Source organism: Streptopelia decaocto (genome assembly GCF_964273445.1).
Source record: "Streptopelia decaocto genome assembly, chromosome: 8".
Taxonomy (NCBI): domain Eukaryota; kingdom Metazoa; phylum Chordata; class Aves; order Columbiformes; family Columbidae; genus Streptopelia; species Streptopelia decaocto.
The window spans coordinates 11733257-11747794 of NC_138662.1; the positions used below are offsets into that span (position 1 = coordinate 11733257).

At 41.5% G+C, this 14538-nt stretch overlaps 1 protein-coding gene across 1 annotated transcript in view; it reads right to left on the reverse strand.

Annotated features, from left to right (window-relative positions):
- The window catches only part of PPP4R2 (protein phosphatase 4 regulatory subunit 2), a 31251-nt gene extending 17959 nt beyond the window's left edge, over positions 1–13292 (reverse strand). Inside the window, exons 1-2 of the mRNA XM_082059764.1 lie at positions 13216–13292; positions 12365–12446 (exon numbers count right to left, since the gene is read on the reverse strand). Coding sequence (XP_081915890.1) covers positions 12365–12446; positions 13216–13249 — 116 coding nt within the window. The 5' untranslated portion in view covers positions 13250–13292. The remainder of the gene's footprint in view (positions 1–12364; positions 12447–13215) is intronic.
- Between the last annotated feature and the right edge of the window lie 1246 nt (positions 13293–14538).

The following is a 14538-nucleotide window of genomic DNA, read 5'->3' on the forward strand; positions in this document are numbered from 1 at the left end:
AAAAGACTTCCCTCCCATTCCCTTATCACCTGCTTAGTCAGAATGTTTGTACTGATGAAACTGAGAAAGCAGCTTTCTCACTTACTGCACTGGTTATTGTAAGAGAGGAAAACCCTTTGTCAAAACCTTGCACTATCAAGATGGCTTTTGTATGTCAGAGAATTAACTGATATTTTCTTCTGACCATTGGTCAAGTTCTTATATTCAATTCTTTTGCCACTTAGTAGCTGCACTTCAGGAAACCTGAAATTTCAACAAAAAAGAGCAGAAAGCCAGAAAAATTAAACAAATCTGTTAAGGCAAATGCAAGATCTTACAAATATTAAAAGCCAAGTAAAATAAGTAAATAGCAAAAAGCAACTTAAGAACCTGAAATGAAGAGGAAAGTTTTGCAGTCTGGAGAATCACAGAAAAACCTTAACTTTCAGAGAAACAGAACAAGAAAGGAGACAAAGCTGTAATTGCAATATCCCTACCTCCATCACAAAACACAGCGCTTTCCCTATGCTCTTAAGAAAAACTATCCACGTTGCAAGTAATACAGTTCTTTCTCACGTATTTAGGACTACACTGGAAGGCTTTGCTACAACACCACAGTCCCTAATGTTACTACTAACTTGGACACTAAGTGTAGATTGGACTACAAGTCTCTGCAAGTGCAGAAGACAACTAGTGTAAGTTACTGATCTCCCTTTTTAGCAACTGTATTAAAATATCAGACACAACTCTAAGGTATTACACATGGCTTACACACTTCATACAAACTGTACCAGATTTTAAGTTTCAGACTTCAATAAGACTCATGGAAGGTTAAGCCAGGATAATATCTAAAAATAACTGAACAACAGGAAGAATTCAGAGTGCCTGAAACAAGGCTACCTCCTGAAACAAAGGTACAGCAATTATTTAGTAAATCTTTCTGGAATTGCTTCAAAGATTACACGTTTAATTAAGAAAAACATTATATTGAAGGAATGTTAAGCTTCTGGAGACCTTAAGAGTCCCAGGAGTCCTGGTGGGATGTCTGTCTTCAGATTTCACAGTGGTTAAGTTCATTGCAAAATTACTTGGTTTAAATTTTAAGAGGATGCCATCTGTTCTGGAGAGATGCTATATGTCACAAAGAACATAATATGAAAAGGAAAACAAAGCAGATCTACTACTGATTCTGTTAATTGAATAGGCCATGAAAGAAACATCAGAACTTAGCAACAGAAGGGAGGACTGCCCTCTACACCCTTATCCTATTAGGTCTCTGAAAACAGAAATAAACTTAAAACCAGTACAAAATAGTATATTTAGAATGCAAACACTCCACATACAGCTCCGATGATTTTAAGGCAAAGTTCCCAGAACACAGAAGGAAGGAACCCAAGGACAACCTTGGAGGGATTCACCTAACACATAACAAGAAATAAGAGTAGTTTGTATTAGCTTCCCCCTTCCTCCCCAGTTACTGTTAACTGAGATTACACTTCCACAGATACTATTTATTATATAAATAAGAAAGATTGCTTCTTAATGACGAGTGCTCAGTGGTAGAAAAAGGGCTTTCAATTTCAATTTCTTCAAAAAACACTTCTGAAAAATATTGGGAGCAGAAAGCTGGCACCATTGAACTCCCATGAATGGGGAAATGAGCTATGCTATGGTTCAGTGGGGTTTTCATCATGTGTGTGTCCCCCCGCCATGTACTCACCTTTGTGCCTGGTCTACACAGGAAAGAACCAAGCCCGCTCTGCAGCTCCCACACTTTCCTGTGATCCCACACACGGAGAGGTGAAGCAAATCACTAGTCTAACCACAAAATTAATGCTACAGATATGCAAGAGTAAGATGTGTGATGTGACAATAGAGAGCAGAGCCATTCCTTTAAGCAGCTGCCCTCACATACCAGATATAAGAACACACCTTACTTAATTCCACTAGTTTCCAATATTCATTTAATTTTGAACTTATTTTCCTACTTCCCGTGCTTTACTTTAATACTCATTGTTTTGGTGCAATAATTTTAGTTTCATCATTTTGAGCACTGTTGCTATTTTCACCATCCACACAGTGCAGATTAACAAGGGAAATTCCAAACAATGCCAATAGATTTACACAATAAAATCCCCCGTGTATCAATGCAGGCTAATTTCCTAAATGATACTGGCAAGCACAACCTAACATTACATTAAAACCATAAGTAAGTGCTACATTCTTATTAATGTTTCTGAATGAGCAATAAATTTTAAACTTTAGGTGATACAGCACCGTGAATTTACTGGAACACTGTGCTTTGCTGTAAGTGGTATCCTCTTGTTAGGAAACATGCTGGCAATCACTTTTCCTGGGGGAGCTTCCTGTTCACTTTCACCTAATGGGTAATTCATGTAAAATTAAAACACACTCACGTTTTATCTTCAGTAGGATTTGACCTCATGTTACCTTTCACTTTAATTAAAAATATATTGAAGAGCTCAAAAGAGGAAAAACTGGTATTTCCCACAAGCACAGAAGGTGTTTTTCCATCTTCACTTGCTGATTGTTGTCAGCCTAATTTAAGTCTTTGCTCTCCTCCTGAGCCTGACAAGCTCATTGCAGAACCACGGAAACCGGAATACAATAGAACTACATCTATTTCGGTAGTACAAGCATTCACCTCTCTGCTACTTGCAAATTACTACTGCTATTGCCAGGAACAACAAAGATTAAGACTTAGTTACAGAAACAGACAGCTGCTGAAGACATTAAAGTAATATCTATAATCATCAAGGGACTAATTCTGATCTCTCCTGATAAATATTCAGCTGACTCAAACAAAAAACAGCTGTTCCACAGAACAGAAAAAATTTGAACTAAGAGTCAGAATTTTTCAAGAAAGTACTTTTAGTAAAATAGTTACCTAAAAAACAAACACAAGCATGTTTCCTTTTCTTTTATTTTCAAGGCAAAAACTGACCACAAAACAAAAGAGGACAAGATCACAACAGATTCTGCCTCAAGGAATTTTATTCCTGAACGAAGAGTGGAAAATGATATATACAAAGTAACTAAGAGCCTACAAAACTTCCACTGGCCACCAGCAGTGGCTTACCTATAAAGATGAGAGTGAAAGTGCATTTTATTTTCCTTGAATTTTCCTCTTCCACCTGAAAATTCACTTGAAGTTGTCTTTGGCTGCTAAGAAGAAACTGGTGTATTTACTGATCAATTTCACTTACTGTGCTTCTGCATTATGTACCAGTATTTAAATTCTCACCTTACTCCGACTTCTTATTCTTCATATATTTAATTTATGCCTATATTCAAATAACATTTCTTATAAACCTCAAGTTTTATTGCAAGCAGAATGATCACCTCTGATACTGACTTGCTCATAAAGTGCACAACTGTAAAGCTCTCCAAGTCTTACAAACACAGACTTTTGGATAAGCATCAAATACCAGCTAAGTACTCCCCCATCTGAGCAGCACCAACTATAGTTAACCTATTTATTTACAATTTAGTTTTCTTTCCTATTGTGCAGAAAAATAACTAGTTCAGGGAACCACACTAAACTTATGCAACAATATATGGAGCTCTAGTATCTTCCTGCTGTCACATATTTTAGAGTATACTTTACCTGAAGAGATTTTATTTCTCTAGTTCTGGATAATTTTTTTACCAATATTCTGTGTAATCATTACATTTAGCTTTGTGAAAAATTTAGTTAGCACCCACTGTACTAGATTATTTTAAAATCATCCAAGTTTTGTGTACTTTGTAATCTGATTGATAACCTTCTAAATAATCTTTCCTGCATAACTTAATTATATGCACACAGAATTTTCAGGAACCCTCAGCAAACACTATGTAGAGCAAGATTTTTCAGCCCACATCTGCCTCGTTTGTGTAGAATATATCTTCAAGACAGGGACTGGATTACTGCATATTTCTGCAAACCTTACTGCAAGACTTTGATTCGGTTATTACTACAACAAACCATACTAGAAATAATTATTCCAAAGAGGCACAATTTCAGCAACCATATTATTGAAATTTCATTTTTAACCTGTAAACTTCAGTTAAAGGACATTCACATCAACCTCTGAATTGCAAAAAAGTATCACTTAAGCAACTAGCACAAAGAGTTTGGGAGGGGAAAAGTACTGGACTTTGGTCACGAGCTACAGTCACACAAACACTAGGAACATTTATGTTCATCTGTTCTACCAACAATAACTGTAGCTGCATTTGAACAGCACTAGCCGAAAATATTATCTGTGTCAAAATAACTCCCAAAACCCACTTATATAGTAATCTAGATCTGCCTTTAACATGGTTGAACATTTTCTTGAAATTTAGACAACCATATCTCAACTCTAACAATTCCATGGATTATTCTCAGCCTTTCCTTGTTCCCATCGCAGATAAAATTTAACTGAACAGATTAGTGTTCACTGGGGCATGTTTCAAGAATGATGCCATGCACTGTATTATCGAGATTCTGCAGGAATACCACAGCAGAATTCAGGGTGCATCCCATTCAATAGATATTGCACAGGAAAATACTCCATAAAGTAAGGGCACAACGTAATTCTGTAGTACTCTGGAGCTGATGCAGGCAGAATATAGACACATCAAATAGATGACACTTTCTCAATCATCTGTACAGCAGAAGTGGAGGAGTCAAAACTTCAGTAAAGTATTATACAATAAGTGAAGCACGTTTAAAAGTCTTCCTGAAGTTAAAACAAGTTAAAATTACTATCTCTATAGGAGCTACCTACAGACAAATCACTCTGAGTAATACAAAATTAATGTCTGGATAATTGCATATGTAAATGCATCACCTCTTCCATACGCAAACTAAATTCCACGTATCTACTAATATCAGACACTGGAATTATTCCAGGTATCACCAGTTTGCACAGAATAATAAAAGGAATGTTGCAACTCACCTGGTAAGCGTAGCTATCGCTGTTAAATGACCAGTGCATCAAGATCCACAAGTTACCGCAGAAAAGCAGGAGAGCTTGCTCAGATAATACTATCAAATCCCTACTACACTGAGCAATAAAGCTGGGAAACCAGCTAAATGAAAACATACCCTGTACAACCACTTTTGGATCTGAATTTGCTTTGTGCTCTACCCCTATGCTTGCCAGTTCATGCATTGTCCTACAGAAAGACAGGCTTCACTCAGGTCTGAAAGCAGTACTGCTAGCATCAGGTAAACAGCACTTCCTTCACTAATTCCTTCCAAAACCAGAAACAAAAGCCACCCCAACTGGCTTCTACACAAGGCAGTTCAGCTGACACACACATAGGCTTGGGCTGACAAGCTGTACTGTACCTAAGTGACCTAATACACTGGCATCAGGTATTCTTCATCATCACACTCCCTTATGACTTCCGAGCAAAGCCTCATCAGATGTAGCTATCATGGAAATCTTGTGACCATCTTCAAGTAGTATTATTTCTAAAAATGAGGCCTGCCAAGACACCAGCTTTGTGAAAAAAAGCAGCATCAGTCTGGTTTACCCACAAATCTGATAATCCTTCCCAAAAATCCGCAGAGAGGAAGAGGGAGCAAGGCCCACCAATTACATGGTAAAGACAGAAAAACATCTTTGCTACTATAAAGTGTAATATGAAGTGGAACAACAGCAAAATGTCTGGGAAAGTACTTCATGTGAAATAGTAATGAGCAAGGCCACCAAGGAACAGGAGACTTGAGGACCGCTGGAAGAGACAGAGGTAACACTGAGGCAGCCACTACAGCTATGAAGAAACATTACTAAGAGGTAAAGAACTGGTAGAAATTCTGAAGATGAGCACAAATTCAATTAAGCAATGCAGGAGAACTGTGCTTGAACAACAGGAGATGCCAACAGAACGATACTAAAGGTAACGGATGGGACTTTGAGCAACCTGGTCTAGGGGAAGGTATCTGTCACCACAGCATAGGGTGTGGAATTAGATGATCTTTAAGGTTCCTTCCAAACCCTTTTATGATTCAGGTGACCAGAAGCACATGAAACTGTATTAAGTGCTACAGAATAAACAGGGGGGGGTAGAGGAGGGTGTGGGTGGAGCTCTGTGCAAAGTAACAGTGAACTGTCTGCAAAGAGACTAGAGGGAATATGCTCACAGAACAGACTGTTTATTGCTGCAGGGAAGAGATGTACTTAAAAATGGAAGTCGGCATGCACATACAATTACATTTGCAGTCAAAATAGCCCTATTACACCAAAAAGGCTAGCAATGCTATGAGGAGTTTGCTTTTTCTCTTGCATTACATATGTATTCTATAGAGACTAAAGTTTACTAAGATCAGTTCATCACACATTTTATAATGGTAGTTGAAGTCTGACCTTTATACTGTAAACTCCATTCCCAGTAGATATGAAGTAACATCATTAAAACAATATAATAGTGTGCATTTCCTAAAGCAGCAAGTGATTTCACCTGTATCACAACTAAGTCCTCTGAAATGCTACAACTATACACTTGATACATATATATTTTTTTTTAAATACAGGTACAAGAGACAGGAAGCTAAGCTATCTTTGACAAAGATAAATCAGCAGGCTTTTCAGTAGAGATTTCTGTCCTTTGGAGGCATCGGTGGATTACAAAACAGAGAACACAGTGTCACTGGAATGGGAATTAGTGAGGAATAACTCCAGTCACTTAGTGGAACGGAGTTACTAAGAAATAACAGTAGGAAACAATGCAAGGAAGTTTACTCATATCTCTTGCTTCACTGAGAACATGGAAATGAAGAGGCCTATACTAACAGAGGCACAGAGACTTCTTTCAGAAAATATTATCCTGTTAATTATGGCAGGAAGTTGAAAATTGTTTTATTTCACTTTAAAAAAAAACAAATTAATTACATACCCCCAGTAGTGCTAAATATTTCCAGGTAAAGATTTGCTTCCAAATCAGAACAAAATTTTCAAACTAGTCAAGAAATACTAGCATTCACATGCCAAGCAACAAAACTGCTAGCTGAATAAAACCAAAGTACTTTACAGAAAAATTGTAGAGTTAAATTTAAGCATGTGAAACAAGCTAGAGGACATATTGCTACAAAAAACTACATATTTGTAACATAAAAAGGGAAATTACTACACAAGAGTTCAGAATATGTCATTAAAACACTAAAGCTAAGAACAGAAACTTATTTTCATCCATGCTCCCTGCTACCGTATTTCCACTCACATCTTTTCTACAGCCAACAAACCATTTCACTCCTGTAAAGAAATAATATTTAAGATAAACTGATCCAAAAGTGTTTCAAAAATGTAGTAAAAAAGTTCACAGCTTCATAGGTTAAGTATCAAAGGGTCATATTTTTGTTTGCCATTATCTGATAGAACTACAGTTATGTAATTTAGATTTTATGGTTATATAAGTTATCAACAGCAAATCGTGTCTGGTCTACCTGACTGACTGTTGATTGGAAAGAAAAAAAAAAAGCTAACACTGTTTCAGCTTTAGCAAGACACATAGCACAGTCTCCCACAGCATCTTTGCAGCCAAGCTGGACAGCTACAGACTGGGTGGACCATTAGGCCTACACACTAGGGGTTATGGTCAATGGGGTCCAAAGTCTGACTGCAACCAGGTATAAAAGATGTTGCTCAGAGTCAATACCGGGGCCAAAACCCATGCTGAACATCTGTCACTGCGGCTCTGTTGTGACAAAGGCTGCCTGCACACTGGGTTCCATTTGCAACATCAGAGAAAGTGATTATATCCCTCTGTCTGGCACTTATGAGTCCATAACCACTGTGTCCAGTTTGGGGTCATGCAATAAAAAAAAGAGAGCAGAAAGACTGATATGAGTGAAAGGCCACTAAGACAGTCCACAGAGCTGCAGCACATGACCTAGGTAGGGAGCTAAGACAGCGTGTCATCTTCCATAAAACAGGCAGCTATGGTGGAGGAATCTTAACTGCTGTCTTTCACAACTGAAGGGGTTAACTGTGTACAGGCAAGATGGAAATAGGTTCCCTTCAGACATACACAAATGAGGGGTAAGAGGCAGTGATCCCAGCTTGCTCCAAGGGAAACTCCAAGCTGCGGTGCACGTGGCTAAGCAGTGAAACAAGGAGTCAAACAGAAGCAATGGAATTGCCACCACTGGAGATGTCAGGCAGAGCTGCACAAAGCCCTAAGATACCTAAACTTCGGAATTAGCTCCCCTCAAATACAGGGCCTGACTGGATGACCTCCAGAAGTCCCTTCCAACTTACACTGTTCTATGATGAACATATGATGATGATATGATGATACTATAGATGATGATACTATAGATGTTCATATTTGCTCTATAATCACATGTACTTTACAGAAAAGCATTTCTGTTGGTGCTCAACTGAAGAGATGACGCCTGTCTTCAGGCTTAGATGAGGTGCAAATTAGTATTTCAGATCTTCCAAGGAAACTCTGAGGAAAGAATCTGACTACACAAAGAAATAAAACCAGAATGTATTTTAATAGCTGTTTATACTGCATTCATAGAACTGGTATAACTACATTACATGCTGGCCAGGTCAGTGATCTCTACTTAAGCCTAGAACTATTTTACAGTTAATCACTTCTGCCTACATACTTTATTTCTCCAGATTTTGGTAGTTCACTACTTATTTCTGGATTCCTTCACTGCCAGTAAGCCTCTGTATTATATTTTCCACTATAGTAAGCCATTAAAAGTGTGCTTCATAGGTTGCTTCCCCAGGGCAGGAGTGGGGGAAATGCAGAGAAAAATCAACATAAAATTTTTGATCTTTTTTATAAGTTTTATTTTCAACTTCAGAACCAAAGGAAAATTCTACTTCTCCTTTCCAGTCCAACAAATTGGATTTTCTTGGTGAAGTACCTAAACAAAGGGCTTAGAAACATTTTTGCTACCGAAGGGGCAGAGTGATTTTAAATCCAAGAGAATTTCCTAAGAGGTGAGAAAACGTACTTTAAATACAAGACACAAGGTCAAAACTGACAAGTCATCTTCATACCCATTCTTTAAGAATTCTTTGGAAGAAGAAAAAATATTTCACTTTCGCGTTTCACTTCTAGTACTGCAGTGCTGTGATTTTTGTACCACCTTTTAAGGCTGTTTTTAATTCAGAAAAAAATTGATAAATTGATTTCTTATGCAAAAAAAAGAGCACAAAGACATTGCTGTATCTGAAAAGCTTCTTTTAAAGCAGCCTAAGTATTAAGACTAAGAAATTTTGTTCCTCTTCACTTTACCCAGTTTTGCAAGTCACAGTGATCTTTTACAAACTAGAGGGAAGGAAATCATAATGGTCTTCCCTGATTCTACCTCATCTCACCACAGAAATTCCATGTTAGTATCTCACTAAAGTGTCAAGTCAATTAAGGAGGACATCACTCCTCTGAAAACATAGAAGTCCTACGACTCAACGCAAGACTAAAAAAGGTTGAACCACAAAGTTCATATTTCACCCAGGGCTATGTCTTACCATAGCAACTGTTAAGAAACAAAAAATATTTTTCTAAGTAGCCAAGCAATCAAACTTTTGCTTCTGTTCACCTATAATAAAGGAAGTTTACACAGGCTTTTGTAAATGCAGGCCATCATCTCATAAACAATTAAGTGAATGGTTAACTTTGCACAAGAAGAAAGCTTAAACTTCAAATAGATGAAGTTAACACAAATGATTACATGATCAGGCTTTTACTGCAAGGTACTGATAACACAACTAAGTTTATGCTGATAATATAACCAAATTTAGCAACATTTGTATTGCACGCCTTCTTGTAAGTGAAAAAGACTTTTAATTACAGTAGAGACACACTCCGAAGAGCCTTATCGTAGCTGCAGTGCTGGCTTATACAACTCTCACCCTTTGTTCCTCCACTACGCCACATCTTCAGCTGTGCTGGGGTCTGACATATCAGTTAACACGGACAAAACAAGCCAGGATCAATGCACTGAACCTTGCTAAAAACAGTAGTGCCAAAAAGAAAGGTACAACAACTGGGAGCAGTTTCCTGCACTAGGTTACCATGTAGCTACATAAACAGTCAAAAAAGCACAAGCTAAATAGTGACACAAGTGCTGCCTTAGACAGGACTGCTGCCAAGAGAAATACTAGTAAAATTACAGCCTAACCTAAACCTGCATTTACCTGTTCATAACTCACTCAGATGAATAAGCACAATGAAGGAAATCGGAGGAAGGTGCCCAACAGCCTTATGTGAGCCTGTGCTTTTCAATCTGGTAAGCAAGCTCTGATGGGAACCTCAGAAGTAATTTTCATTTACTTCATTAGAAACCTTTCAAACTAAGTTTACTAATTGTTTACAAGACCTTCTGCAACTATGTCCAAAAGAGGTCGGGGAGGGAAGAACACTCAGGATGTTGACTCAGGATCTTCTCATTCCAAGGCAAGCTATTTATTATTAGTTTAGATTTCTATTAAATAAAGTTACTTTTGCATAACTGGAAATAAAGAATATTTAGCTCATTTTAAATTAATATGTATTTGGTAGGTTTGTGTGTTCACAGGAACACTTTCACAGTGATCAAGCTGTACTAGCTTAAAAATACATTAAGGTCCTATAATGCATATTACCAATCTTTATGTGAATGTTTACTAGGAGATTTTAGTTTTTACTCATTTCTTCCTGATAATTTGACACATAACACATCACTAAAAACAGAAGCATACTTGAGGAAGAAATACAGACTTCAGTAGATAACGGGAAGCAAATTAAATCTCATTGAACAATAGTTCCACATCTGCCTCCAGATTATATTAGATACTTCTGATGTTTACATCTGACACTTTTTAAAAAACAATTTAATGCAACCAAAAGGTCCAAGAATGATGAAAAAAGTTACAGACCTGAACAAAACCAAATACAACCCTAGAAAAATAGAAAGCCAGGGTCTGCATGAAGTTCCAGATGATAAATTCCAGTTCAGGTTTAAGCAATAGTTTGTAATAAACAAATAGTAATGTAAGGAAAAAAAAAATCTATATTTGCCAAATGGAAATAAAAATCTGGAGTTTATTCACTCTCCAAGTTTCACATAAGGAAGAATTTTCCTAAGAACTTGCCGCTATACAATCACTTTTTAAAATTACTTTGGAATATATGTAATAATAGCAGAAACAATAAGACAGTCTGAAAAAAATACTTCAGAATAGAAAAAATATTTTAAACATATTATACAGACAGAACACACCACAGTGAGCCCATACTAAAATAAGTAGCACACCAAAATATTAAGCATTACAGCTGTGGATTTCTGCTGATCCAAAACCTTCTAGTCACGGAGCAAAGCACGTTTCAGAACTTGCTTTTATTTTAAACCCACTAGTTCAAGCAGTACTAGCAAGCTACCAATAAATAAAAAACAAAATAAAACCACCAAACAACAAAAACCAACACAAAACCCACAACTCAGTAGACTGAAACCTATGAACCTCTTACAACTTAGAGGAATTCTAGAAACCCAAAGCCCCTGTGATCCCTAGTTGCTAATAAAAGACTGCTAAAAGCACGTATCTCTGGCTGAAGCCTGTAGGCTCGCACTAGGCCTCAAAAACAAGGAGACAGCCCGGGCGCCAGAAAGTGAGCAACTCTACAACAAGGCACCCGGGTAAGCCTTTCCCCTTCCTGCCAAATAGTGATCCCACAGGAAGTCACCCAGCTCTGGCCCGGCCGGAGCGGGCGGCACAGCCCGGCGGGCACAGCGACCCGGACCGGGACCCGCCGGGCACAGCGCACCCGGGCCGGGACGCGGACCCGCCAGGGGGCTGCGGAAGGGAGCCCAGGAGAAGATAAACTCCGGTCCGAGCTGAAAAAACGAGCGGCTACGAAAATCCAGAGGAGTTCCCGTACATCTCCTCTGCAGCGAGCACTGACGTGGTTCTCCCCTCTTCACCAAAAGCATTTAGACACAGTCATCGCACCGCACGGCAGATAAAGCCTAAAAGAAATAATCTAAGACATTCATATCTTTATGTAAATAATACTATTAGCTACTGTATACAACAGGTACTACAACAGTATACAACAGACATTACAACAGTGAGCTAAACTTTCAGTTTAAAAAAAACATGTCACATGAAACGCAGAAAGAGCAACAGGTTTACTGCACTGAGTGGAATCAGTCAGACCTGACAGATACCCATGAGCAAAGCCCATGCAAAAAGTCCCCCTGCTAAATAAAACTAACTACCATCAAACAAAACTAACCCAGCCAAAATTAAATGGGAACTAAGGCAAGCTTATTTGACTCACGGAAGCAATCTACAGACAAAAAGCCAATCCAGGTATCACCTCATTGACTTAAAATGCAGAAATGTCATATGCTACAACTGAAGATCACAAAAAAAGTCAGACTTACATCGTCTCTCCAGTCTTAGCAACATGACAAAGAAACTGATCCAGTATTGGACACACTTCCTTCTTTCCTCTCTTCTCAAAATCTGTTGGTATGAGGATGACACAAAAGGAATGGTAAAATACGACAGGACAGAACAAAAATTAACAATAATTACGGACTTATTTGCTTTAACGCTTAGCACAGCTCCCACAAAAGTATTTTCACACTTCAACAATGCTTCAGTTGTTCCCAGGAGCTCAGCCAGCTTCCCAGCCCTGTAAAACACTTATTATTTTCATGTGGAGAAACTACGTGCATCTGAGTAGCAAAAGTTGATTTGCAACTTCTTTTGAGCAGCTACAACAGAGAAAGAGGCTGATTTCCTCAGGCTGCACCCAGCACGGCAAGCTAGCCCAGGAGCGGACTGCGAGAGGAGAAAGAAGGTGAGGGCAGAGGAGGGGGAGGCAGGAGGGGGAGCAGAGGGCACTCAGGCAGGGGATCCCGGGCCTGGGGAAGGGGACCCGGGGGGCCACCAACCTCCTCCCCGCTGCTGCCCCTCACGCAGCCCAGAGCGAGCCCAGGGGATGGGAACTGGTTGCTCTCCCCCCCTTCCCCACAGGGACCCCCGGGCCTCTCCCCACTCCGCGGGACCCCCTTCCCTTCCCTTCCCTCCCACGCGGGCTGTCCCCTCCCGCAGCGCGGGGACCCCGATCCTCGTCCCGCCGGAGAGGACGTGCAGCCCGCACCCACGGGTGCTCCCTCCCCACACGCGGGTCTCGGCTGCGAGGGAGACCCCCCCCACCCCGTCTCCCCTTCAGCGTGGGGACACCGCTCCCCCACCCCCCGCTCTCCGCGGCAAGCCCCGGCACCACCTTTCAGAGCCTCCTGCAGCCTCTCGACATCCATGATCCGCCTGGGCGTCTCCCCCCCGCTCCGCGCTGCTCCCCTCCTCCAGCCCCCCCCCACCCCACGCAGAAAACGGGCTCCAGCCGCCGCGCACACACAGAGACCCGGGGCTCAGCAACCCTCCAACATGGCGCCCGGGCCGTCCCCGTGCGCGGCCCCGACAGCCCGCCCTCCCTCTCCTGCCGGGGGGCGGTGGCGCGCAATGGGGCGGGGCCGCGGGGCGGCCCTGACGGAGGCGGCGGGACGGCGCTGCGGGAGGCGGGTGGTTCGGAGCTCGGCACCGCTGGGCAGCCTCAGGCTGCAGCCCGTCTCCTCAGGCGGGGGTACCGGCCTTCTCACGTCGGCCCCGCGGAGAAGGGGATGGGAACGCGGAGCTCCTGCTTGACTGGCGGGGCGGCCCCGCCCCGGCCCCTCAGGAAGCGTGTGCGGCTTCCTCCCCCCTCAGGCTGAGGGTGACTGTTCTTCCTCCACCCTCTAATACCTGTTTGTGCACAGATACACCTGTCTCCCTTTTATTCTCAAGAAGAAGCTGTGTTCCCCTTTCTTCACTCTACCTACCTCTCCCACCCTTTTGTGTGCTTTCAAGCTCTCCCTGGCATAGGCTGCCTGTGCTCCTGTGGACGGTCCCTCCTGTCACCCTGTGCCACCACTGCAGCTCTAACGACAGGGACATGAAGCCCAGGCAGCCTCTTGTCACTCCTTTCCAGACAAGGTCCCCAGGGCAGGCAGGAGTGGGTCACCAGAGCAGAGACTGGGGGCTCTGGCCCCGCCAACCCCAAATGCATCGGCAGGACTGAGGGACACTGTACGGTTCTTCCTGGGCGAAAGGGAAACGCTAATTCAAAGCACACAACAAAAAGAAGCCGTAAATAAGGCAGCCAAGTATCAATGCCAACTGTCACTCAAGGCAAACGTGAGCTGGCACATCTGCAGCAGTTCGCTATTAAGTGAAGTCCTGGGATAGACTGGATCGTGTCCCCTTCTCCCAAGCCCTGCGTATGGAGGCAGCCACGTGCACTGACGTGTCCATCCTGCCCCACACACACATCCCGGCTGCTCTCGGAGCGCTGGGCTGATGGCAAGAGCAGCTCTGCTGCCTGCAGCAGGAACACCGACTCTGCTGCACCATCTCAGAGCAGCCCCTACAAATATCTTAATGCCAGTGGCCGTACTAACTTCCACTCTCCCACATGCCAGCTTATCAACAGAAAACCTTTCACACGCCTGCATTTCTTAGAAATGCTGCTAATGCCACAGCAATACAACCCAGCTTGCAGACCACCACAAAC